At 46.7% G+C, this 27,460-nt stretch overlaps 1 protein-coding gene across 1 annotated transcript in view; it reads right to left on the bottom strand.

The window, feature by feature from the left end:
- The window catches only part of LOC115136201 (serine/threonine-protein kinase 32A-like), a 97,036-nt gene that overhangs the window by 25,849 nt on the left and 43,727 nt on the right, over nt 1-27,460 (bottom strand). The window contains exon 6 of the mRNA XM_065023894.1: nt 24,353-24,390. Coding sequence (XP_064879966.1) covers nt 24,353-24,390 — 38 coding nt within the window. The remainder of the gene's footprint in view (nt 1-24,352; nt 24,391-27,460) is intronic.

Genomic DNA, 27,460 nt, shown 5'->3' on the forward strand with positions numbered 1-27,460 from the left:
CTCTGGTGTATACCAACTAACCCCTCTGGTGTATACCAACTAACCCCCTCTGGTGTATACCAACTAAACCCCTCTGGTGTATACCAACTAACCCCTCTGGTGTATACCAACTAACCCCTCTGGTGTATACCAACTAACCCCTCTGGTGTATACCAACTAACCCCTCTGGTGTATACCAACTAACCCCTCTGGTGTATACCAACTAACCCCTCTGGTGTATACCAACTAAACCCCTCTGGTGTATACCAACTAACCCCTCTGGTGTATACCAACTAACCCCTCTGGTGTATACCAACTAACCCCTCTGGTGTATACCAACTAACCCCTCTGGTGTATACCAACTAAACCCCTTGGTGTATACCAACTAACCCCTCTGGTGTATACCAACTAACCCCTCTGGTGTATACCAACTAAACCCCTCTGGTGTATACCAACTAAACCCTTGGTGTATACCAACTAACCCCTCTGGTGTATACCAACTAAACCCCTTGGTGTATACCAACTAACCCCTCTGGTGTATACCAACTAAACCCTCTGGTGTATACCAACTAAACCCCTCTGGTGTATACCAACTAAACCCCTCTGGTGTATACCAACTAACCCCTTGGTGTATACCAACTAACCCCTCTGGTGTATACCAACTAAACCCCTTGGTGTATACCAACTAACCCCTCTGGTGTATACCAACTAAACCCCTTGGTGTATACCAACTAAACCCCCTGGTGTATACCAACTAACCCCTCTGGTGTATACCAACTAAACCCCTCTGGTGTATACCAACTAAACCCCTTGGTGTATACCAACTAACCCCAACTAACCCCTCTGGTGTATACCAACTAACCCCCTCTGGTGTATACCAACTAACCCCCTCTGGTGTATACCAACTAAACCCCTCTGGTGTATACCAACTAACCCCTCTGGTGTATACCAACTAACCCCTCTGGTATATACCAACTAACCCCTCTGGTGTATACCAAATAAACCCTCTGGTGTATACCAACTAACCCCTCTGGTGTATACCAACCCCTCTGGTGTATACCAACTAACCCCCTCTGGTGTATACCAACTAAACCCCTTGGTGTATACCAACTAAACCCCCTGGTGTATACCAACTAACCCCTCTGGTGTATACCAACTAAACCCCTCTGGTGTATACCAACTAACCCCTCTGGTGTATACCAACTAAACCCCTTGGTGTATACCAACTAACCCCTCTGGTGTATACCAACTAACCCCTCTGGTGTATACCAACTAACCCCTCTGGTGTATACCAACTAAACCCCTCTGGTGTATACCAACTAACCCCTCTGGTGTATACCAACTAACCCCTCTGGTGTATACCAACTAAACCCCCTGGTGTATACCAACTAAACCCCTTGGTGTATACCAACTAACCCCTCTGGTGTATACCAACTAAACCCCTCTGGTGTATACCAACTAACCCCTCTGGTGTATACCAACTAACCCCTCTGGTGTATACCAACTAACCCCTCTGGTGTATACCAACTAAACCCCTCTGGTGTATACCAACTAAACCCCTTGGTGTATACCAACTAACCCCTCTGGTGTATACCAACTAAACCCCTTGGTGTATACCAACTAAACCCCTTGGTGTATACCAACTAAACCCCCTGGTGTATACCAACTAAACCCCTTGGTGTATACCAACTAACCCCTCTGGTGTATACCAACTAAACCCCTTGGTGTATACCAACTAAACCCCCTGGTGTATACCAACTAACCCCTCTGGTGTATACCAACTAACCCCCTCTGTATACCAACTAAACCCCTTGGTGTATACCAACTAAACCCCTGGTGTATACCAACTAAACCCTCTGGTGTATACCAACTAACCCCCCTCTGGTGTATACCAACTAACCCCTCTGGTGTATACCAACTAAACCCTCTGGTGTATACCAACTAACCCCTCTGGTGTATACCAACTAACCCCTCTGGTGTATACCAACTAACCCCTCTGGTGTATACCAACTAACCCCCTCTGGTGTATACCAACTAAACCCCTCTGGTGTATACCAACTAACCCCTCTGGTGTATACCAACTAACCCCTCTGGTGTATACCAACTAACCCCTCTGGTGTATACCAACTAACCCCCTCTGGTGTATACCAACCCCTCTGGTGTATACCAACTAACCCCTCTGGTGTATACCAACTAAACCCCTTGGTGTATACCAACCCCCTCTGGTGTATACCAACTAACCCTGGTGTATACCAACTAACCCTGGTGTATACCAACTAAACCCCTTGGTGTATACCAACTAACCCCTCTGGTGTATACCAACTAACCCCTCTGGTGTATACCAACTAAACCCCCAACCCCTGGTGTATACCAACTAACCCCTCTGGTGTATACCAACTAAACCCCTTGGTGTATACCAACTAACCCCTCTGGTGTATACCAACTAACCCCTCTGGTGTATACCAACTAACCCCCTCTGGTGTATACCAACCCCTCTGGTGTATACCAACTAACCCTCTGGTGTATACCAACTAACCCCTCCCCTGGTGTATACCAACTAAACCCCTTTGGTGTATACCAATACCAACTAACCCCCTCTGGTGTATACCAACTGGTGTATACCAACTAAACCCCTGGTGTATACCAACTAAACCCCTGGTGTATACCAACTAAACCCCTTGGTGTATACCAACTAACCCCTCTGGTGTATACCAACTAAACCCCTTGGTGTATACCAACTAAACCCCTCTGGTGTATACCAACTAACCCCTCTGGTGTATACCAACTAAACCCCCTCTGGTGTATACCAACTAACCCCTCTGGTGTATACCAACTAAACCCCTCTGGTGTATACCAACTAACCCCTCTGGTGTATACCAACTAACCCCAACTAACCCCTCTGGTGTATACCAACTAACCCCCTCTGGTGTATACCAACTAAACCCCTTGGTGTATACCAACTAACCCCTCTGGTGTATACCAACTAACCCCTCTGGTGTATACCAACTAACCCCCTCTGGTGTATACCAACTAACCCCTCTGGTGTATACCAACTAACCCCTCTGGTGTATACCAACTAAACCCCTCTGGTGTATACCAACTAACCCCCCTCTGGTGTATACCAACTAACCCCTCTGGTGTATACCAACTAACCCCCAACTCTGGTGTATACCAACTAACCCCTCTGGTGTATACCAACTAAACCCCTTGGTGTATACCAACTAACCCCTCTGGTGTATACCAACTAACCCCTCTGGTGTATACCAACTAAACCCCTTGGTGTATACCAACTAACCCCTCTGGTGTATACCAACTAACCCCTCTGGTGTATACCAACTAAACCCCTTGGTGTATACCAACTAACCCCTCTGGTGTATACCAACTAAACCCCTTGGTGTATACCAACTAACCCCTCTGGTGTATACCAACTAACCCCTCTGGTGTATACCAACTAAACCCCTCTGGTGTATACCAACTAACCCCTCTGGTGTATACCAACTAAACCCCTCTGGTGTATACCAACTAAACCCCTTGGTGTATACCAACTCCCCTGGTGTATACCAACTAAACCCCTCTGGTGTATACCAACTAAACCCCTTGGTGTATACTGGTGTATACCAACTAAACCCCTGGTGTATACCAACTAACCCCTCTGGTGTATACCAACTAACCCCCTCTGGTGTATACCAACTAAACCCCTTGGTGTATACCAACTAAACCCCCTGGTGTATACCAACTAACCCCTCTGGTGTATACCAACTAAACCCCCTGGTGTATACCAACTAAACCCCTTGGTGTATACCAACTAAACCCCTTGGTGTATACCAACTAACCCCTCTGGTGTATACCAACTAACCCCTCTGGTGTATACCAACTAACCCCTCTGGTGTATACCAACTAACCCCTCTGGTGTATACCAAACCCCTCTGGTGTATACCAACTAACCCCTCTGGTGTATACCAACTAAACCCCTCTGGTGTATACCAACTAACCCCTCTGGTGTATACCAACTAACCCCTCTGGTGTATACCAACTAACCCCTCTGGTGTATACCAACTAACCCCTCTGGTGGTATACCAACTAACCCCTCTGGTGTATACCAACTAACCCCTTGGTGTATACCAACTAACCCCTCTGGTGTATACCAACTAACCCCTCTGGTGTATACCAACTAAACCCCTTGGTGTATACCAACTAACCCCTCTGGTGTATACCAACTAACCCCTCTGGTGTATACCAACTAAACCCCTTGGTGTATACCAACTAACCCCTCTGGTGTATACCAACTAAACCCCTTGGTGTATACCAACTAACCCCTCTGGTGTATACCAACTAAACCCCTCTGGTGTATACCAACTAACCCCTCTGGTGTATACCAACTAAACCCCTTGGTGTATACCAACTAACCCCTCTGGTGTATACCAACTAAACCCTTGGTGTATACCAACTAACCCCTCTGGTGTATACCAACTAACCCCTCTGGTGTATACCAACTAAACCCCTTGGTGTATACCAACTAAACCCCTCTGGTGTATACCAACTAAACCCCTTGGTGTATACCAACTAACCCCTCTGGTGTATACCAACTAAACCCCTTGGTGTATACCAACTAAACCCCTTGGTGTATACCAACTAAACCCCTCTGGTGTATACCAACTAAACCCTTGGTGTATACCAACTAAACCCCCTGGTGTATACCAACTAACCCCTCTGGTGTATACCAACTAAACCCCCTGGTGTATACCAACTAAACCCCTTGGTGTATACCAACTAAACCCCCTGGTGTATACCAACTAAACCCTTGGTGTATACCAACTAAACCCCTTGGTGTATACCAACTAACCCCTCTGGTGTATACCAACTAACCCCTCTGGTGTATACCAACTAACCCCCTCTGGTGTATACCAACTAACCCCTCTGGTGTATACCAACCAACCCCTCTGGTGTATACCAACTAACCCCCTCTGGGTTATACCAACCCCTCTGGTGTATACCAACTAACCCCTCTGGTGTATACCAACTAACCCTCTGGTGTATACCAACTAACCCCTCTGGTGTATACCAACTAACCCCTCTGGTGTAACCCCCCTCTGGTGTATACCAACTAACCCCTCTGGTGTATACCAACCAACTAACCCCTCTGGTGTATACCAACTAACCCCTCTGGTGTATACCAACTAACCCTGGTGTATACCAACCCCTAACCCCCCTCTGGTGTATACCAACTAACCCCTCTGGTGTATACCAACCCCTCTGGTGTATACCAACTAACCCCTCTGGTGTATACCAACTAACCCCTCTGGTGTATACCAACCAACCCCTCTGGTGTATACCAACTAACCCCTCTGGTGTATACCAACCCCTCTGGTGTATACCAACTAACCCCTCTGGTGTATACCAACTAACCCCTCTGGTGTATACCAACCCCCCCTAACCAACCCCTTGGTGTATACCAACTAACCCCTCTGGTGTATACCAACTAACCCCTCTGGTGTATACCAACTAAACCCTCTGGTGTATACCAACTAAACCCTCTGGTGTATACCAACTAAACCCCTCTGGTGTATACCAACTAAACCCCTGGTGTATACCAACTAAACCCCTCTGGTGTATACCAACTAACCCCTCTGGTGTATACCAACTAACCCCTCTGGTGTATACCAACTAACCCCTTGGTGTATACCAACTAAACCCCTCTGGTGTATACCAACTAACCCCTCTGGTGTATACCAACTAACCCCTCTGGTGTATACCAACTAAACCCCTTGGTGTATACCAACTAACCCCTGGTGTATACCAACTAAACCCTCTGGTGTATACCAACTAAACCCCTCTGGTGTATACCAACTAACCCCTTGGTGTATACCAACTAACCCCTCTGGTGTATACCAACTAAACCCCTTGGTGTATACCAACTAAACCCCTGGTGTATACCAACTAAACCCTTGGTGTATACCCTCTGGTGTATACCAACTAACCCCTCTGGTGTATACCAACTAACCCCTCTGGTGTATACCAACTAAACCCCTCTGGTGTATACCAACTAACCCCTCTGGTGTATACCAACTAACCCCTCTGGTGTATACCAACTAACCCCTCTGGTGTATACCAACTAACCCCTCTGGTGTATACCAACTAACCCCTCTGGTGTATACCAACTAACCCCCCTCTGGTGTATACCAACTAACCCCTCTGGTGTATACCAACTAACCCCCTGGTGTATACCAACTAACCCCCCTCTGGTGTATACCAACCCCCCTCTGGTGTATACCAACTAACCCCTCTGGTGTATACCAACCCCCTCTGGTGTATACCAACTAACCCCTCTGGTGTATACCAACTAACCCCTCTGGTGTATACCAACTAACCCCTCTGGTGTATACCAACTAACCCCTCTGGTGTATACCAACCCCTCTGGTGTAACCCCCCTCTGGTGTATACCAACTAACCCCTAACCCCTCTGGTGTATACCAACTAACCCCTCTGGTGTATACCAACTAACCCCTCTGGTGTATACCAACTAACCCCTCTGGTGTATACCAACTAAACCCCTCTGGTGTATACCAACTAACCCTCTGGTGTATACCAACTAACCCCTCTGGTGTATACCAACTAACCCCTCTGGTGTATACCAACTAACCCCCTCTGGTGTACCAACTAACCCCTTGGTGTATACCAACCCCTCTGGTGTATACCAACTAACCCCTCTGGTGTATACCAACTAAACCCCTCTGGTGTATACCAACTAACCCCTCTGGTGTATACCAACTAACCCCCCTCTGGTGTATACCAACTAACCCCTCTGGTGTATACCAACTAACCCCCTCTGGTGTATACCAACTAACCCCTCTGGTGTATACCAACTAACCCCTCTGGTGTATACCAACTAACCCCTCTGGTGTATACCAACCAACCCCTCTGGTGTATACCAACTAACCCCCTCTGGGTTATACCAACCCCTCTGGTGTATACCAACTAACCCCTCTGGTGTATACCAACTAACCCCTCTGGTGTATACCAACTAAACCCCTTGGTGTATACCAACTAACCCCTCTGGTGTATACCAACTAAACCCCTCTGGTGTATACCAACTAACCCCTCTGGTGTATACCAACTAACCCCTCTGGTGTATACCAACTAAACCCCTCTGGTGTATACCAACTAACCCCTCTGGTGTATACCAACTAACCCCTCTGGTGTATACCAACTAAACCCCTTGGTGTATACCAACTAACCCCTCTGGTGTATACCAACTAAACCCCTTGGTGTATACCAACTAAACCCCTCTGGTGTATACCAACTAACCCCTCTGGTGTATACCAACTAAACCCCTTGGTGTATACCAACTAAACCCCTTGGTGTATACCAACTAAACCCCTTGGTGTATACCAACTAAACCCCCTGGTGTATACCAACTAAACCCCTTGGTGTATACCAACTAACCCCTCTGGTGTATACCAACTAAACCCCTCTGGTGTATACCAACTAACCCCTCTGGTGTATACCAACTAACCCCTCTGGTGTATACCAACTAAACCCCCTGGTGTATACCAACTAAACCCCTTGGTGTATACCAACTAAACCCCCTGGTGTATACCAACTAAACCCTTGGTGTATACCAACTAAACCCCTTGGTGTATACCAACTAACCCCTCTGGTGTATACCAACTAACCCCTCTGGTGTATACCAACTAACCCCTCTGGTGTATACCAACTAACCCCTCTGGTGTATACCAACTAACCCCTCTGGTGTATACCAACTAACCCCTCTGGTGTATACCAACTAACCCCTGGTGTATACCAACTAACCCCTCTGGTGTATACCAACTAACCCCTCTGGTGTATACCAACTAACCCCTCTGGTGTATACCAACCCCTCTGGTGTATACCAACTAACCCCTCTGGTGTATACCAACTAACCCCTCTGGTGTATACCAACCAACCCCTCTGGTGTATACCAACTAACCCCTCTGGTGTATACCAACCCCTCTGGTGTATACCAACTAACCCCCTCTGGTGTATACCAACTAACCCCCTCTGGTGTACACCAACCCCTCTGGTGTATACCAAATAAACCCTCTGGTGTATACCAACTAACCCCTCTGGTGTATACCAACCAAAACCCCTCTGGTGTATACCAACTAACCCCTCTGGTGTATACCAACCCCCTGGTGTATACCAACTAAACCCCTGGTGTATACCAACTAAACCCCTCTGGTGTATACCAACTAAACCCCTCTGGTGTATACCAACTAACCCCTCTGGTGTATACCAACTAAACCCCTCTGGTGTATACCAACTAACCCCTCTGGTGTATACCAACTAACCCCTCTGGTGTATACCAACTAACCCCTGGTGTATACCAACTAAACCCCTCTGGTGTATACCAACTAACCCCTCTGGTGTATACCAACTAACCCCTCTGGTGTATACCAACTAACCCCTCTGGTGTATACCAACTAACCCCTCTGGTGTATACCAACCCCCTCTGGTGTATACCAACTAACCCCTCTGGTGTATACCAACTAACCCCTCTGGTGTATACCAACTAAACCCCTGGTGTATACCAACCCCAACCCCCTCTGGTGTATACCAACTAACCCCTCTGGTGTATACCAACTAACCCCTCTGGTGTATACCAACTAACCCCTCTGGTGTATACCAACCAAACCCCTCTGGTGTATACCAACTAACCCCTCTGGTGTATACCAACTAACCCCTCTGGTGTATACCAACTAACCCCTCTGGTGTATACCAACTAACCCCTCTGGTGTATACCAACTAAACCCTCTGGTGTATACCAACTAACCCCTCTGGTGTATACCAACTAACCCCTCTGGTGTATACCAACTAAACCCCTCTGGTGTATACCAACTAACCCCTCTGGTGTATACCAACTAAACCCCTGGTGTATACCAACTAACCCCTCTGGTGTATACCAACTAACCCCTGGTGTATACCAACTAACCCCTCTGGTGTATACCAACTAACCCCTCTGGTGTATACCAACTAAACCCCTCTGGTGTATACCAACTAAACCCCTGGTGTATACCAACTAACCCCTCTGGTGTATACCAACTAAACCCCTTGGTGTATACCAACTAACCCCTCTGGTGTATACCAACTAAACCCCCTGGTGTATACCAACTAAACCCCTTGGTGTATACCAACTAACCCCTCTGGTGTATACCAACTAAACCCCTCTGGTGTATACCAACTAACCCCTCTGGTGTATACCAACTAAACCCCTTGGTGTATACCAACTAACCCCTCTGGTGTATACCAACTAAACCCCTGGTGTATACCAACTAAACCCCTCTGGTGTATACCAACTAACCCCTCTGGTGTATACCAACTAAACCCCTCTGGTGTATACCAACTAAACCCCTCTGGTGTATACCAACTAAACCCCTCTGGTGTATACCAACTAACCCCTCTGGTGTATACCAACTAACCCCTCTGGTGTATACCAACTAAACCCCTCTGGTGTATACCAACTAACCCCTCTGGTGTATACCAACTAACCCCCTCTGGTATATACCAACTAACCCCTCTGGTGTATACCAACTAACCCTCTGGTGTATACCAACTAACCCCTCTGGTGTATACCAACTAACCCCTCTGGTGTATACCAACTAACCCCTCTGGTGTATACCAACTAACCCCTCTGGTGTATACCAACTAACCCCCTCTGGTGTATACCAACTAACCCCTCTGGTGTATACCAACTAACCCCTCTGGTGTATACCAACTAAACCCCTTGGTGTATACCAACTAACCCCTCTGGTGTATACCAACTAACCCCTCTGGTGTATACCAACTAACCCCTCTGGTGTATACCAACTAACCCCTCTGGTGTATACCAACTAAACCCCTCTGGTGTATACCAACTAACCCCTCTGGTGTATACCAACTAACCCCTCTGGTGTATACCAACTAAACCCCTCTGGTGTATACCAACTAACCCCTCTGGTGTATACCAACTAAACCCCTCTGGTGTATACCAACTAACCCCTCTGGTGTATACCAACTAAACCCTCTGGTGTATACCAACTAAACCCCTCTGGTGTATACCAACTAACCCCTCTGGTGTATACCAACTAAACCCCTCTGGTGTATACCAACTAAACCCCTCTGGTGTATACCAACTAACCCCTCTGGTGTATACCAACTAAACCCCTTGGTGTATACCAACTAACCCCTCTGGTGTATACCAACTAACCCCTCTGGTGTATACCAACTAAACCCTCTGGTGTATACCAACCAACTAACCCCTCTGGTGTATACCAACTAACCCCTCTGGTGTATACCAACTAAACCCCTTGGTGTATACCAACTAACCCCTCTGGTGTATACCAACTAAACCCCTTGGTGTATACCAACTAAACCCCTCTGGTGTATACCAACTAAACCCCTTGGTGTATACCAACTAACCCCTCTGGTGTATACCAACTAACCCCTCTGGTGTATACCAACTAACCCCTCTGGTGTATACCAACTAACCCCTCTGGTGTATACCAACCTCTGGGTTATACTCTGGTGTATACCACCCCTGGTGTATACCAACTAACCCCTCTGGTGTATACCAACTAAACCCCCTGGTGTATACCAACTAACCCCTCTGGTGTATACCAACTAACCCCTCTGGTGTATACCAACTAACCCCTCTGGTGTATACCAACTAACCCCCTCTGGTGTATACCAACTAACCCCCTCTGGTGTATACCAACTAACCCCTCTGGTGTATACCAACTAACCCCTCTGGTGTATACCAACCCCTCTGGTGTATACCAACTAACCCCTCTGGTGTATACCAACTAACCCCCTCTGGTGTATACCAACCCCTCTGGTGTATACCAACTAACCCCTCTGGTGTATACCAACTAACCCCTCTGCTGTATACCAACCAACCCCTCTGGTGTATACCAACTAACCCCCTCTGGGTTATACCAACCCCTCTGGTGTATACCAAATAAACCCTCTGGTGTATACCAACTAACCCCTCTGGTGTATACCAACCCCTCTGGTGTATACCAACTAACCCCCTCTGGTGTATACCAACTAAACCCCCTGGTGTATACCAACTAAACCCCTCTGGTGTATACCAACTAACCCCTCTGGTGTATACCAACTAAACCCCCTGGTGTATACCAACTAAACCCCTTGGTGTATACCAACTAAACCCCTTGGTGTATACCAACTAACCCCTCTGGTGTATACCAACTAACCCCTCTGGTGTATACCAACTAACCCCTCTGGTGTATACCAACTAACCCCTCTGGTGTATACCAACTAACCCCTCTGGTGTATACCAACTAACCCCTCTGGTGTATACCAACTAACCCCTCTGGTGTATACCAACTAACCCCTCTGGTGTATACCAACTAACCCCTCTGGTGTATACCAACTAAACCCCTCTGGTGTATACCAACTAACCCCTCTGGTGTATACCAACTAACCCCTCTGGTGTATACCAACTAACCCCTCTGGTGTATACCAACTAACCCCTCTGGTGTATACCAACTAACCCCTCTGGTGTATACCAACTAACCCCTCTGGTGTATACCAACTAACCCCTCTGGTGTATACCAACTAACCCCTCTGGTGTATACCAACTAACCCCTCTGGTGTATACCAACTAACCCCTCTGGTGTATACCAACTAACCCCCTCTGGTGTATACCAACTAACCCCTCTGGTGTATACCAACTAACCCCTCTGGTGTATACCAACTAAACCCCTTGGTGTATACCAACTAACCCCTCTGGTGTATACCAACTAACCCCTCTGGTGTATACCAACTAAACCCCTCTGGTGTATACCAACTAACCCCCTCTGGTGTATACCAACTAAACCCCTTGGTGTATACCAACTAACCCCTCTGGTGTATACCAACTAACCCCTCTGGTGTATACCAACTAAACCCCTTGGTGTATACCAACTAACCCCTCTGGTGTATACCAACTAACCCCTCTGGTGTATACCAACTAAACCCCTTGGTGTATACCAACTAACCCCTCTGGTGTATACCAACTAAACCCCTTGGTGTATACCAACTAACCCCTCTGGTGTATACCAACTAAACCCCTTGGTGTATACCAACTAAACCCCTTGGTGTATACCAACTAAACCCCCTGGTGTATACCAACTAAACCCCTTGGTGTATACCAACTAAACCCCCTGGTGTATACCAACTAAACCCCTTGGTGTATACCAACTAACCCCTCTGGTGTATACCAACTAAACCCCTCTGGTGTATACCAACTAAACCCCTTGGTGTATACCAACTAACCCCTCTGGTGTATACCAACTAAACCCCTCTGGTGTATACCAACTAAACCCCTTGGTGTATACCAACTAAACCCCTCTGTATACCAACTAAACCCCTTGGTGTATACCAACTAACCCCTCTGGTGTATACCAACTAACCCCTCTGGTGTATACCAACTAACCCCTCTGGTGTATACCAACTAACCCCTCTGGTGTATACCAACTAACCCCTCTGGTGTATACCAACTAACCCCTCTGGTGTATACCAACTAAACCCCTCTGGTGTATACCAACTAACCCCTCTGGTGTATACCAACTAACCCCTCTGGTGTATACCAACTAACCCCTCTGGTGTATACCAACTAAACCCCTCTGGTGTATACCAACTAACCCCTCTGGTGTATACCAACTAACCCCTCTGGTGTATACCAACTAACCCCTCTGGTGTATACCAACTAACCCCTCTGGTGTATACCAACTAACCCCTCTGGTGTATACCAACTAACCCCTCTGGTGTATACCAACTAACCCCTCTGGTGTATACCAACTAACCCCTCTGGTGTATACCAACTAACCCCTCTGGTGTATACCAACTAACCCCTCTGGTGTATACCAACTAACCCCTCTGGTGTATACCAACTAACCCCTCTGGTGTATACCAACTAACCCCTCTGGTGTATACCAACTAACCCCTCTGGTGTATACCAACTAACCCCTCTGGTGTATACCAACTAAACCCCTTGGTGTATACCAACTAACCCCTCTGGTGTATACCAACTAAACCCCTTGGTGTATACCAACTAACCCCTCTGGTGTATACCAACTAACCCCTCTGGTGTATACCAACTAAACCCCTTGGTGTATACCAACTAACCCCTCTGGTGTATACCAACTAAACCCCTTGGTGTATACCAACTAAACCCCTTGGTGTATACCAACTAACCCCTCTGGTGTATACCAACTAAACCCCTTGGTGTATACCAACTAAACCCCTCTGGTGTATACCAACTAAACCCCTTGGTGTATACCAACTAACCCCTCTGGTGTATACCAACTAACCCCTCTGGTGTATACCAACTAAACCCCTCTGGTGTATACCAACTAAACCCCTCTGGTGTATACCAACTAAACCCCTCTGGTGTATACCAACTAAACCCTCTGGTGTATACCAACTAACCCCTCTGGTGTATACCAACTAAACCCCTTGTATACCAACCAACCCTCTGGTGTATACCAACTAAACCCCTCTGGTGTATACCAACTAACCCCTCTGGTGTATACCAACTAACCCCTGGTGTATACCAACTAACCCCTCTGGTGTATACCAACTAAACCCCTCTGGTGTATACCAACTAACCCCTCTGGTGTATACCAACTAACCCCTCTGGTGTATACCAACTAAACCCCTCTGGTGTATACCAACTAAACCCCTTGGTGTATACCAACTAAACCCTCTGGTGTATACCAACTAACCCCTCTGGTGTATACCAACTAAACCCCTCTGGTGTATACCAACTAACCCCTCTGGTGTATACCAACTAACCCCCAAACCCCCTCTGGTGTATACCAACTAACCCCTCTGGTGTATACCAACTAACCCCTCTGGTGTATACCAACTAAACCCCTTGGTGTATACCAACTAACCCCCTCTGGTGTATACCAACTAACCCCTCTGGTGTATACCAACTAACCCCTCTGGTGTATACCAACCCCCTCTGGTGTATACCAACTAACCCCTCTGGTGTATACCAACTAACCCCTCTGGTGTATACCAACTAACCCCCTCTGGTGTATACCAACTAACCCCTCTGGTGTATACCAACTAAACCCCTCTGGTGTATACCAACTAACCCCTCTGGTGTATACCAACTAACCCCTCTGGTGTATACCAACTAAACCCCTCTGGTGTATACCAACTAAACCCCTCTGGTGTATACCAACTAACCCCTCTGGTGTATACCAACTAACCCCTCTGGTGTATACCAACTAACCCCTCTGGTGTATACCAACTAACCCCTCTGGTGTATACCAACTAACCCCCTCTGGTGTATACCAACTAAACCCCTCTGGTGTATACCAACTAACCCCTCTGGTGTATACCAACTAACCCCTCTGGTGTATACCAACTAACCCCCTCTGGTGTATACCAACCCCTCTGGTGTATACCAAATAACCCCTCTGGTGTATACCAACTAACCCCTCTGGTGTATACCAACTAAACCCTCTGGTGTATACCAACTAACCCCTCTGGTGTATACCAACTAACCCCTCTGGTGTATACCAACTAACCCCTCTGGTGTATACCAACTAACCCCTCTGGTGTATACCAACTAACCCCTTGGTGTATACCAACTAACCCCTCTGGTGTATACCAACTAACCCCCTCTGGTGTATACCAACTAAACCCCTTGGTGTATACCAACTAACCCCTCCAACTAACCCCTCTGGTGTATACCAACTAACCCCTAACTGGTGTATACCAACTAACCCCTCTGGTGTATACCAACTAACCCCTCTGGTGTATACCAACTAACCCCCTCTGGTGTATACCAACTAACCCCTCTGGTGTATACCAACTAACCCCTCTGGTGTATACCAACTAAACCCCTTGGTGTATACCAACTAACCCCTCTGGTGTATACCAACTAACCCCTCTGGTGTATACCAACTAAACCCCTTGGTGTATACCAAACCCCTATACCCCCCCTTGGTGTATACCAACTAAACCTCTGGTGTATACCAACTAAACCCCTTGGTGTATACCAACTAACCCCTCTGGTGTATACCAACTAACCCCTCTGGTGTATACCAACTAAACCCCTTGGTGTATACCAACTAACCCCTCTGGTGTATACCAACTAAACCCCTGGTGTATACCAACTAAACCCCTTGGTGTATACCAACTAACCCCTCTGGTGTATACCAACTAAACCCCTTGGTGTATACCAACTAAACCCCTCTGGTGTATACCAACTAAACCCCTTGGTGTATACCAACTAACCCCTCTGGTGTATACCAACTAAACCCCTTGGTGTATACCAACTAAACCCCCTGGTGTATACCAACTAAACCCCTCTGGTGTATACCAACTAACCCCTCTGGTGTATACCAACTAAACCCCTTGGTGTATACCAACTAAACCCCCTGGTGTATACCAACTAACCCCTCTGGTGTATACCAACTAAACCCCCTGGTGTATACCAACTAAACCCCTTGGTGTATACCAACTAAACCCCTTGGTGTATACCAACTAACCCCTCTGGTGTATACCAACTAACCCCTCTGGTGTATACCAACTAACCCCTCTGGTGTATACCAACTAAACCCCTCTGGTGTATACCAACTAACCCCTCTGGTGTATACCAACTAACCCCCTCTGGTATATACCAACTAACCCCTCTGGTGTATACCAACTAAACCCCTTGGTGTATACCAACTAACCCCTCTGGTGTATACCAACTAACCCCTCTGGTGTATACCAACTAACCCCTCTGGTGTATACCAACTAACCCCTCTGGTGTATACCAACTAACCCCTCTGGTGTATACCAACTAACCCCTCTGGTGTATACCAACTAACCCCTCTGGTGTATACCAACTAACCCCTCTGGTGTATACCAACTAAACCCCTCTGGTGTATACCAACTAAACCCCTCTGGTGTATACCAACTAAACCCCTTGGTGTATACCAACTAACCCCTCTGGTGTATACCAACTAACCCCTCTGGTGTATACCAACTAAACCCCTTGGTGTATACCAACTAACCCCTCTGGTGTATACCAACTAACCCCTCTGGTGTATACCAACTAAACCCCTTGGTGTATACCAACTAACCCCTCTGGTGTATACCAACTAAACCCCTTGGTGTATACCAACTAAACCCCTCTGGTGTATACCAACTAAACCCCTTGGTGTATACCAACTAACCCCTCTGGTGTATACCAACTAAACCCCTTGGTGTATACCAACTAAACCCCTTGGTGTATACCAACTAAACCCCCTGGTGTATACCAACTAAACCCCTTGGTGTATACCAACTAACCCCTCTGGTGTATACCAACTAAACCCCTTGGTGTATACCAACTAAACCCCCTGGTGTATACCAACTAACCCCTCTGGTGTATACCAACTAAACCCCCTGGTGTATACCAACTAAACCCCTTGGTGTATACCAACTAAACCCCCTGGTGTATACCAACTAAACCCTTGGTGTATACCAACTAAACCCCTTGGTGTATACCAACTAACCCCTCTGGTGTATACCAACTAACCCCTCTGGTGTATACCAACTAACCCCTCTGGTGTATACCAACTAACCCCTCTGGTGTATACCAACCAACCCCTCTGGTGTATACCAACTAACCCCCTCTGGGTTATACCAACCCCTCTGGTGTATACCAACTAACCCCTCTGGTGTATACCAACCCCTCTGGTGTATACCAACTAACCACCTCTGGTGTATACCAACTAACCCCTCTGGTGTATACCAACTAACCCCCTCTGGTGTATACCAACCAACCCCTCTGGTGTATACCAACTAACCCCCTCTGGGTTATACCAACCCCTCTGGTGTATACCAAATAACCCCTCTGGTGTATACCAACTAACCCCTCTGGTGTATACCAACCAACCCTGGTGTATACCAACTCTGGTGTATACCAACTAACCCCTCTGGTGTTATACCAACCCCTCTGGTGTATACCAACTAACCCCCTCTGGTGTATACCAACCCCCTCTGGTGTATACCAACTAACCCTCTGGTGTATACCAACTAACCCCTCTGGTGTATACCAACTAAACCCTGGTGTATACCAACTAACCCCCTCTGGTGTATACCAACCCCTCTGGTGTATACCAACTAACCCCTCTGGTGTATACCAACTAACCCCTCTGGTGTATACCAACTAACCCCTCTGGTGTATACCAACTAAACCCCTCTGGTGTATACCAACTAACCCCTCTGGTGTATACCAACTAAACCCCTCTGGTGTATACCAACTAAACCCCCCTCTGGTGTATACCAACTAACCCCCTCTGGTGTACACCAACCCCTCTGGTGTATACCAACTAACCCCTCTGGTGTATACCAACTAACCCCTCTGGTGTATACCAACTAACCCCTCTGGTGTATACCAACTAACCCCTCTGGTGTATACCAACTAACCCCTCTGGTGTATACCAACTAACCCCTCTGGTGTATACCAACTAAACCCCTTGGTGTATACCAACTAACCCCCTCTGGTGTATACCAACTAAACCCTCTGGTGTATACCAACTAACCCCTCTGGTGTATACCAACTAACCCCTCTGGTGTATACCAACTAACCCCCTCTGGTGTATACCAACTAAACCCCTTGGTGTATACCAACTAACCCCTCTGGTGTATACCAACTAACCCCTCTGGTGTATACCAACTAAACCCCTTGGTGTATACCAACTAACCCCTCTGGTGTATACCAACTAAACCCCTTGGTGTATACCAACTAACCCCTCTGGTGTATACCAACTAACCCCTCTGGTGTATACCAACTAAACCCCTTGGTGTATACCAACTAACCCCTCTGGTGTATACCACCAACTAACCCCTCTGGTGTATACCAACCCCCCTAAACCCCCTCTGGTGTATACCAACTAACCCCTCTGGTGTATACCAACTAAACCCCTTGGTGTATACCAACTAAACCCCTCTGGTGTATACCAACTAAACCCCTTGGTGTATACCAACTAACCCCTCTGGTGTATACCAACTAAACCCCTTGGTGTATACCAACTAAACCCCTTGGTGTATACCAACTGTGTATACCAACTAAACCCCTTGGTGTATACCAACTAACCCCTCTGGTGTATATACCAACTAACCCCTCTGGTGTATACCAACTAAACCCCTTGGTGTATACCAACTAAACCCCCTGGTGTATACCAACTAACCCCTCTGGTGTATACCAACTAAACCCCCTGGTGTATACCAACTAAACCCCTTGGTGTATACCAACTAAACCCCCTGGTGTATACCAACTAAACCCCTTGGTGTATACCAACTAAACCCCTTGGTGTATACCAACTAAACCCCTCTGGTGTATACCAACTAACCCCTCTGGTGTATACCAACTAAACCCCTCTGGTGTATACCAACTAACCCCTCTGGTGTATACCAACTAACCCCTCTGGTGTATACCAACTAACCCCTCTGGTGTATACCAACTAACCCCTCTGGTGTATACCAACTAACCCCCTCTGGTGTATACCAACTAAACCCCTCTGGTGTATACCAACTAACCCCTCTGGTGTATACCAACTAACCCCCTCTGGTGTATACCAACTAACCCCTCTGGTGTATACCAACTAACCCCTCTGGTGTATACCAACTAACCCCTCTGGTGTATACCAACCCCTCTGGTGTATACCAACTAACCCCTCTGGTGTATACCAACTAACCCCTCTGGTGTATACCAACTATACCCTAAACTCTGGTGTATACCAACTAACCCCCTTGGTGTATACCAACTAACCCCTCTGGTGTATACCAACCCCTCTGGTGTATACCAACTAACCCCCTCTGGTGTATACCAACTAACCCCCTCTGGTGTACACCAACCCCTCTGGTGTATACCAACCCCTCTGGTGTATACCAACTAACCCCTCTGGTGTATACCAACTAACCCCTCTGGTGTATACCAACTAACCCCTCTGGTGTATACCAACCCCCTCTGGTGTATACCAACTAACCCCTCTGGTGTATACCAACTAACCCCTCTGGTGTATACCAACCCCCTCTGGTGTATACCAACTAACCCCCTCTGGTGTATACCAACTAACCCCTCTGGTGTATACCAACTAACCCCTCTGGTGTATACCAACCCCCTCTGGGTTATACCAACCCCTCTGGTGTATACCAACTAACCCCTCTGGTGTATACCAACTAACCCCTCTGGTGTATACCAACTAACCCCTCTGGTGTATACCAACCCCTCTGGTGTATACCAACTAACCCCTCTGGTGTATACCAACTAACCCCTCTGGTGTATACCAACTAACCCCTCTGGTGTATACCAACTAACCCCTCTGGTGTATACCAACTAACCCCTCTGGTGTATACCAACTAACCCCTCTGGTGTATACCAACTAACCCCTCTGGTGTATACCAACCCCTCTGGTGTATACCAACTAACCCCTCTGGTGTATACCAACCCCTCTGGTGTATACCAACTAACCACCTCTGGTGTATACCAACCCCTCTGGTGTATACCAACTAACCCCCTCTGGTGTACACCAACCCCTCTGGTGTATACCAACCCCTCTGGTGTATACCAACTAACCCCTCTGGTGTATACCAACTAACCCCTCTGGTGTATACCAACCAACCCCTCTGGTGTATACCAACTAACCCCTCTGGTGTATACCAACTAACCCCTCTGGTGTATAACAACCCCTCTGGTGTATACCAACTAACCCCTCTGGTGTATACCAACTAACCCCTCTGGTGTATACCAACTAACCCCTCTGGTGTATACCAACTAACCCCTCTGGTGTATACCAACTAACCCCTCTGGTGTATACCAACTAACCCCTCTGGTGTACCCCTCTGGTGTATACCAACCCCTCTGGTGTATACCAACTCTGGTGTACCCCTCTGGTGTACACCAACCCCTCTAGTGTATACCAACCCAACCCCTCTGGTGTATACCAACTAACCCCCTCTGGGTTATACCAACCCCTCTGGTGTATACCAAATAACCCCTCTGGTGTATACCAACTAACCCCTCTGGTGTATACCAACCCCTCTGGTGTATACCAACTAACCCCCTCTGGTGTATACCAACTAACCCCTCTGGTGTATACCAACCCCTCTGGTGTATACCAACCCCCTCTGGTGTACACCAACCCCTCTAGTGTATACCAACTAACCCCTCTGGTGTATACCAACTAACCCCTCTGGTGTATACCAACTAACCCCTCTGGTGTATACCAACTAAACCCCTCTGGTGTATACCAACTAACCCTGGTGTATACCTCTCTGGTGTATACCAACCCCCCTCTGGTGTATACCAACTAACCCCCTCTGGTGTATACCAACTAAACCCCTCTGGTGTATACCAACTAAACCCCTCTGGTGTATACCAACCCCTCTGGTGTATACCAACCCCTCTGGTGTATACCAACTAACCCCCTCTGGTGTACACCAACCCCTCTGGTGTATACCAACCCCTCTGGTGTATACCAACCCCTCTGGTGTACACCAACCCCTCTAGTGTATACCAACCCCTCTGGTGTACACCAACCCCCCTCTGGTGTATACCAACCCTCTGGTGTAACCCCCTCTGGTGTATACCAACCCCTCTAACCCCCTCTGGTGTATACCAACCCCTCTGGTGTATACCAACTAACCCCCTCTGGTGTATACCAACCCCTCTGGTGTATACCAAACCCTCTGGTGTACACCAACCCCTCTGGTGTATACCAACTAACCCCTCTGGTGTATACCAACTAACCCCTCTGGTGTATACCAACTAAACCCCTCTGGTGTATACCAACTAACCCCCTCTGGTGTATACCAACCCCTCTGGTGTATACCAACTAACCCCCTCTGGTGTATACCAACCCCTCTGGTGTACACCAACCCCTCTGGTGTATACCAACTAACCCCCTCTGGTGTATACCAACTAACCCCCTCTGGTGTATACCAACTCCTCTGGTGTATACCAACTAACCCCCTCTGGTGTATACCAACCCCTCTGGTGTATACCAACTAACCCCCTCTGGTGTATACCAACCCCTCTGGTGTATACCAACCCCTCTGGTGTATATCAACCCCTCTGGTGTATATCAACTAACCCCCTCTGGTGTACACCAACCCCTCTGGTGTATTCCAAAACCAGTATACTAGATTGTAGTGATGCCCAATGTGGATTAATTCATGATAATACTCTCTTCCAGGAGAGGAAAATAGGATTCCATGGGCTCTCTCTCTCTCTCTCCCTCTGTGTGTGTGTGTGTGTGTGTGTGTGTGTGTGTGTGTGTGTGTGTGTGTGTGTGTGTGTGTGTGTGTGTGTGTGTGTGTGTGTGTGTATGTGTTTATCACAAAATGTTGACCAACTATGACAGTGATGACAGTGAGTTTCACCTGGCTCTCTCATGGTTTCTCTCTGTTGTGGACCCTATGCAGCCTTAGGCAGTGAGGAGGTGGAAATATATTGTGTGATTCTGCTGTGTCCTTAACTTCACTATAGTGTATGACAGGTGTGTGTGTGTGTGTGTGAGTGTGTGCGTGTGTGTGTGATTGATTGCATGTGGTTTGTAAGTGTGCTCCCTCACTTGAACGAACACGCTTTGTGTTTGTCTGTTTTTGTCTGAGTGGGAAAGGCCTTCAGGATCACACACGCCTGGGAGCAAAGATCCAGCAGAGTAGCCCAGACAACTATCTCCCTCAGCTCAATGACACAGCCTGATGTCTTGACATTTAGCATCTCCATCGTCCCTGTGCGTGACTTAATTGTTTTGCTGAAATAAATGCTATTCCCATTGGTTAGGGGCACAGGGTGTAAAGATTGGTACACTCTTCTAGGAATCAGTGATCTTTGAAAATCCTGCATTAACGTCCTCCTGGGGATGCCCTTTGACCAGTGATATGTTTCAAAGTTCAGTACATTAAACGTCTAGGTAGTCCTGTTGGTTAAGGGCTTGTAAGTATAAGCATTTCACTGTAAAGTCTACACCTGTTATATTCGGTGCATGTGACAAATAACATGTGATTTGATTTGATAGTAAAACACAGGCTGAGCTTGGCTGGGCTCCTGTGTAAAGGGAAATTGTGTTCCAGGAGAACAGATCTGTGGAGTGGGTCCTGAAGATACATATCAGACATCTTGTTGGCAGGCTATGATCAAGGGACAGGAGCCAGTAATGTCTGGATAAAGAGCACTGGCAGAGCAGGATAAATAAATAACATTGAGGTGAATAACATCTCAGGTCCCGAGGGTCAAATGACTGAGACAAAGAGAGAGACAGGCTCTATTTCTCTTTATTATCTCTCTCTCAGTCTTTCTCTCTCTCTCTCTCTCAGTTTCTTTCTCCATATATCTCAGTTTCTCTCTCCATATATCTCAGTTTCTCTCTATCTCAGTTTCTCTCTCCATATATCTCAGTTTCTCTCTCCATATATCTCAGTTTCTCTCTCCATATTTCTCAGTTTCTCTCTCCATATATCTGTTTCTCTCTCTCTCTATCTCCGTTTCTCTTTCTCTCTATCTGTTTATCTCTCTCTATCTCAGTTTCTCTCTCTCTATCTCAGTTTATCTCTCTCTATCTCAGTTTATCTCTCTCTCTATCTCAGTTTCTCTCTCTCTCTATCTCAGTTTCTCTCTCTCTATCTCAGTTTCTCTCTCTCTCTATCTCAGTTTCTCTCTCTCTATCTCAGTTTATCTCTCTCTCTATCTCAGTTTATCTCTCTATCTGTTTATCTCTCTCTCTATCTCAGTTTATCTCTCTCTCTATCTCAGTTTATCTCTCTCTCTATCTCAGTTTCTCTCTCTATCTGTTTATCTCTCTCTATCTCAGTTTCTCTCTCTCTATCTCAGTTTATCTCTCTATCTGTTTATCTCTCTCTCTATCTCAGTTTATCTCTCTCTCTATCTCAGTTTATATCTCTCTCTATCTCAGTTTCTCTCTCTCTATCTCAGTTTATCTCTCTCTCTATCTCAGTTTCTCTCTATCTCAGTTTATCTCTCTCTATCTCAGTTTCTCTCTCTCTATCTCAGTTTCTCTTTCTCTATATCTGTTTATCTCTCTCTATCTCAATTTCTCTCTCTCTATCTCAGTTTATCTCTCTATCTCAGTTTATCTCTCTCCATCTCAGTTTCTCTCTCTCTCTCTATCTCAGTTTCTCTCTCTCTATCTCAGTTTATATCTCTCTCTATCTCAGTTTATATCTCTCTCTATCTCAGTTTCTCTCTCTCTATCTCAGTTTCTCTCTCTCTCTATCTGTTTATCTCTCTCTCTATCTCAGTTTATCTCTCTCTCTATCTCAGTTTATCTCTCTCTCTATCTCAGTTTCTCTCTCTCTATCTCAGTTTCTCTCTCTCTATCTCAGTTTATCTCTCTCTCTACCTCAGTTTCTCTCTCTATCTGTTTATCTCTCTCTCTATCTCAGTTTCTCTCTATCTCAGTTTATCTCTCTCTCTATCTCAGTTTCTCTCTTTCTATCTCAGTTTCTCTCTCTCTCCATCTCAGTTTATCTCTCTCTCTATTTCAGTTTCTCTCTCTCTATCTCAGTTTCTTTCTCTCTCTTGCTCTTTCTTTTTTGTCTCCCCCACTCTCTCTCTCTCTCTCTTCCTGTTTATTTACAGGCACAGTTGTGGTGCCAGAAGGAAAGCCATGCCATAACCTTCCGGCCCAACCCCCCGGCCCCTGACCAGCTGCCCAATACCCTCCAAGGGCTTAATAGGAGGTTCAGAGAGAGAGAGAGAGAGAGAGAGAGAGAGAGAGAGAGAGAGAGAGAGAGAGAGAGAGAGAGAGAGAGAGAGAGAGAGAGAGAGAGAGAGTATTTTTATGTGAGTAAGTGTGTGTGTGTGTGTGTGTGTGTGTGTGTGTGGAACGGTGTGTGTGTGTGTGTGTGGAGCAGTGGTTCATAACATTCAGTGCATTAATATTCCTCCCCTTCAGAATACTGATGAATGATTACACAGTTTACACTTTCTGCCTGGACAGCTTCTGCTTTGTTTCTCTGACAGCACCTGTTAGTGTGTGTGTGTGTGTGTGTGTGTGTGTGTGTGTGTTGTGTGTGTGTGTATGCACTATTTGTGGCTGCATAATGTTAGCGCTACCGCTAAAAGCTAAACTCATCTTTCATAAATTCCGTGGAGGTCATTCCTTACACAGCATTGATGGAAAAACACACCACATGTTACTGTGGGATGATGATGCTGAGGCTTTAGCTCCGCTCCCGTGCCTCCCTTCTCTCCCTCACACATAACTTGTCCCATGTTTCACATTCAACTTATGTAAACTGTAGATGTGACACATTTACGACACAAATCAGAATAACACTTCATTTACGTTCCGATGTTTCAAAGTCAAACACAACGTTATGTAAACTGTAGCCGTCTTACCGTATTCATCCAGCAAAATGTTGTCAGGTTTGATGTCTCTGGAAATTCACACACACACACAGAGAGAGAGAGAGAGAGAGAGAGAGAGAGAGAGAGAGAGAGAGAGAGAGAGAGAGAGAGAGAGAAACACAGCATCATTATGGTCACTGACCAGCCCCATGAAGATGCTGACAATCACTACAGTCTCTCTTCACTGGGACATTGGAGGAAAAAAACAACACAAAACTCAATGTCATGTCAAGTTCCGTCCTTAGTTAAAGGGAGGCCTTGCCAAAAAGAACAATATCAACCCATAAGCTACACACACAGAAATGTACAGTGTGTCGAACACAGTATTATCACAACCAATAATGCCCCTGTGTCTTTAAATTGGACTCACAGGAAGTGTCAGCTTGCTATTCCCTTTAGTGCACTACTGTTGATGATAGGGCTCTGTAGTGCACTCTACATGGACGGAGTAGGGTGCCATTTGGAACGCAACCTCATTCCGTGGGCCTGATTCTCCAGCCCAGTTCAGAGGACAGTCTGTCAGCAAGTCTAGAGGACAGTCTGTCAACCAGTCAGTCAGACGGTGAAGGCTAGGGCCTGATTCTCCAGCCTGGTCCAGAGGACAGTCTGTCAGTCAGAAGCTGAAGGATAGGGCCTGATTCTCCAGCCCGGTCCAGAGGACAGTCTGTCAGTCAGAAGGTGAAGGATAGGGCCTGATTCTCCAGCCCAGTCCAGAGGACAGTCTGTCAGTCAGAAGGTGAAGGATAGGGCCTGATTCTCCAGCCCAGTCCAGAGGACAGTCTGTCAGTCAGAAGGTGAAGGATAGGCCTGATTCTCCAGCCCAGTCCAGAGGACAGTTTGTCAGCCATTCTAGGTCAAAAAAAAGGCACACTTTATATTTTTGGTGCATGGGTCTGTGTCTACACTGATTTCCAGCCAACCCATCATTCACTGGACAATTACTTATTTACTTTGAGCAATGGGACAAGGTGGGGTGTGTGAAACAGAGGGGTGTTGTGCAGCAGGTGTGTGTGTGTGTGTGTGTGTGTGTGTGTGTGTGTGTGTGTGTGTGTGTGTGTGTGTGTGTGTGTGTGTGTGTGTGTGTGTAAGAACCAGCAGGTAGGACTATGGGCACACCTTAGCAACCTGTGCAGAGGGACAAGTGTGGACCAGATCAGATATTTTTGTATGAGAACCGCAGTGGCGAAAGATCACACAGACTTAAGAGAGAACCACTTCAAAGAACAACTCTACCGTGTTTTTGCTCCATTGTATGATAATCAAATGTGATGTAGACTTTTTCTCATTTCGTCAGGGAAGCCTGCTTTGCCTCAGTTCTCATTTTCACAAAGCTGATCAAAATGGTCCTTCTGATCAAACACAGTAGGCCCACTTCATTTTCTCAATTACCCTTAAAGGACTGCAATGAGATTAATAAGATGCACAGAAGAGGATGGCTGAAGTTGTACATGCTCCTAACCAATTGTGCTATTTTGTTTGTAACTTATTTTTTTACTTATTTTGTACATAATGTTGCTGCTACCGTCTCTTATGACCGAAAATAACTTCTGGACATCAGAACAGCGCTTGTCTCACCACGAACTGGAAGAGGCTTATTCCTTTAACGAGTCTGACGAGAAGGATCTACTGCTCTCCCGGGAACAGGCCCAGATCCCCCTCATTTGCGTGCAGAAAAGGAAAAGATGACGCAGATCGGGCTGCCTTCGGAGAATTCGTAGGCGAGTGAGTAAACTCCCACTGCCATCTATTCTACTTGCTAACATGTAGTCATTGGAAAATAAAATTGATGACCTACGATTACGATTATCCTTCTAACGGTACATTAACAACTGTAATATCTTATGTTTCACCGAGTCGTGGCTGAACGACGACACGGATAATATAGAGCTGAAGGGATTTTCCATGCACCGGCAGAACAGAGAAGCTATGTGTAAGACGAGGGGTGGGGTGTGTGTTTTTTTGTCAATAACAGCTGGTGCGCAATGTCTAAAATTAAAGAAGGCTTTAGGTATTGCTCGCCTGAGGTAGAGTACCTGTAGCCCAAACTATCTACCAAGAGAGTTCTCATCTATATTATACGTAGCCATCTATTTACCACCACCACACCGATGCTGGCACTAAGACCGCACTCAACCAACTCTATAAGGCCATAAGCAAACAAAAAAATGCTCACCAGAAGCGGTGCTACCAGTGGCCAGGGACATTAATGCAGGCAAACTTAAATCAGTTTTACAAAATATTTACCAGCATGTCACATGCGCAACCAGAGGGAAAAAACTCTAGACCTCCTTTACTCCACACACAGAGATGCATATAAAGCTCTCCTCCGCCCTCCATTTGGCAAATCTGACCATAATTCTATCCTCCTAATTCATGCTTACAAGCAAAAACTAAAGCAGGGTGTGCCAGTGACTCGCTCACTACGGAAGAGGTCAGATGACACGGATGCTACGGTACAGGACTGTTTTGCTAGCACAGACTGGAATATGTTCCAGGATTCATCCAATGGCATTGAGGAGTACACCACCTCAGTCATCGGCTTCATCAATAAGTGCATCGATGACGTCGTCCCCACAGTGAGTACGTACATATCCCAACCAGAAGCCATGGCTTCAAGGCAACATCCGCATTGAGCTAAAGGCTAGAGCTGCCGCTTTCAAGGTGCAGGACACTAATCCGGATGCTTATAAGATATCAGAAGAACCATCAAACAAGCAAAGCGTCAGTACAGGATTAAGATTGAATCCTACTACACCAGCTCTGACGCTCGTCGGATGTGGCAGGGCTTGAAAACTATTACGGACTACAAAGGGAAACCCAGATGCGAGCTGCCCTGTGACGCGAGCCCACCAGACGAGCTAAATGCGTTTTATGCTCGCTTTGAGATAAGCAACACTGAAGCATGCACGAGAGCACCAGCTGTTCTGGATGACTGTGTGATAATGCTCTCGGTAGCCGATGTGAGCAAGACCTTTAAACAGGTCAAATTTCACAAAGCCGCGGGGCCAGATGGATTACCAGGATGTGTACTCAAAGCATCCTTGGACCAACTGGCAAGTGTCAAATTGGAGGGCATGCTGTCCAGTCCTCTGGCAGTCT

Source organism: Oncorhynchus nerka, linkage group LG10 (genome assembly GCF_034236695.1).
Source record: "Oncorhynchus nerka isolate Pitt River linkage group LG10, Oner_Uvic_2.0, whole genome shotgun sequence".
Taxonomy (NCBI): domain Eukaryota; kingdom Metazoa; phylum Chordata; class Actinopteri; order Salmoniformes; family Salmonidae; genus Oncorhynchus; species Oncorhynchus nerka.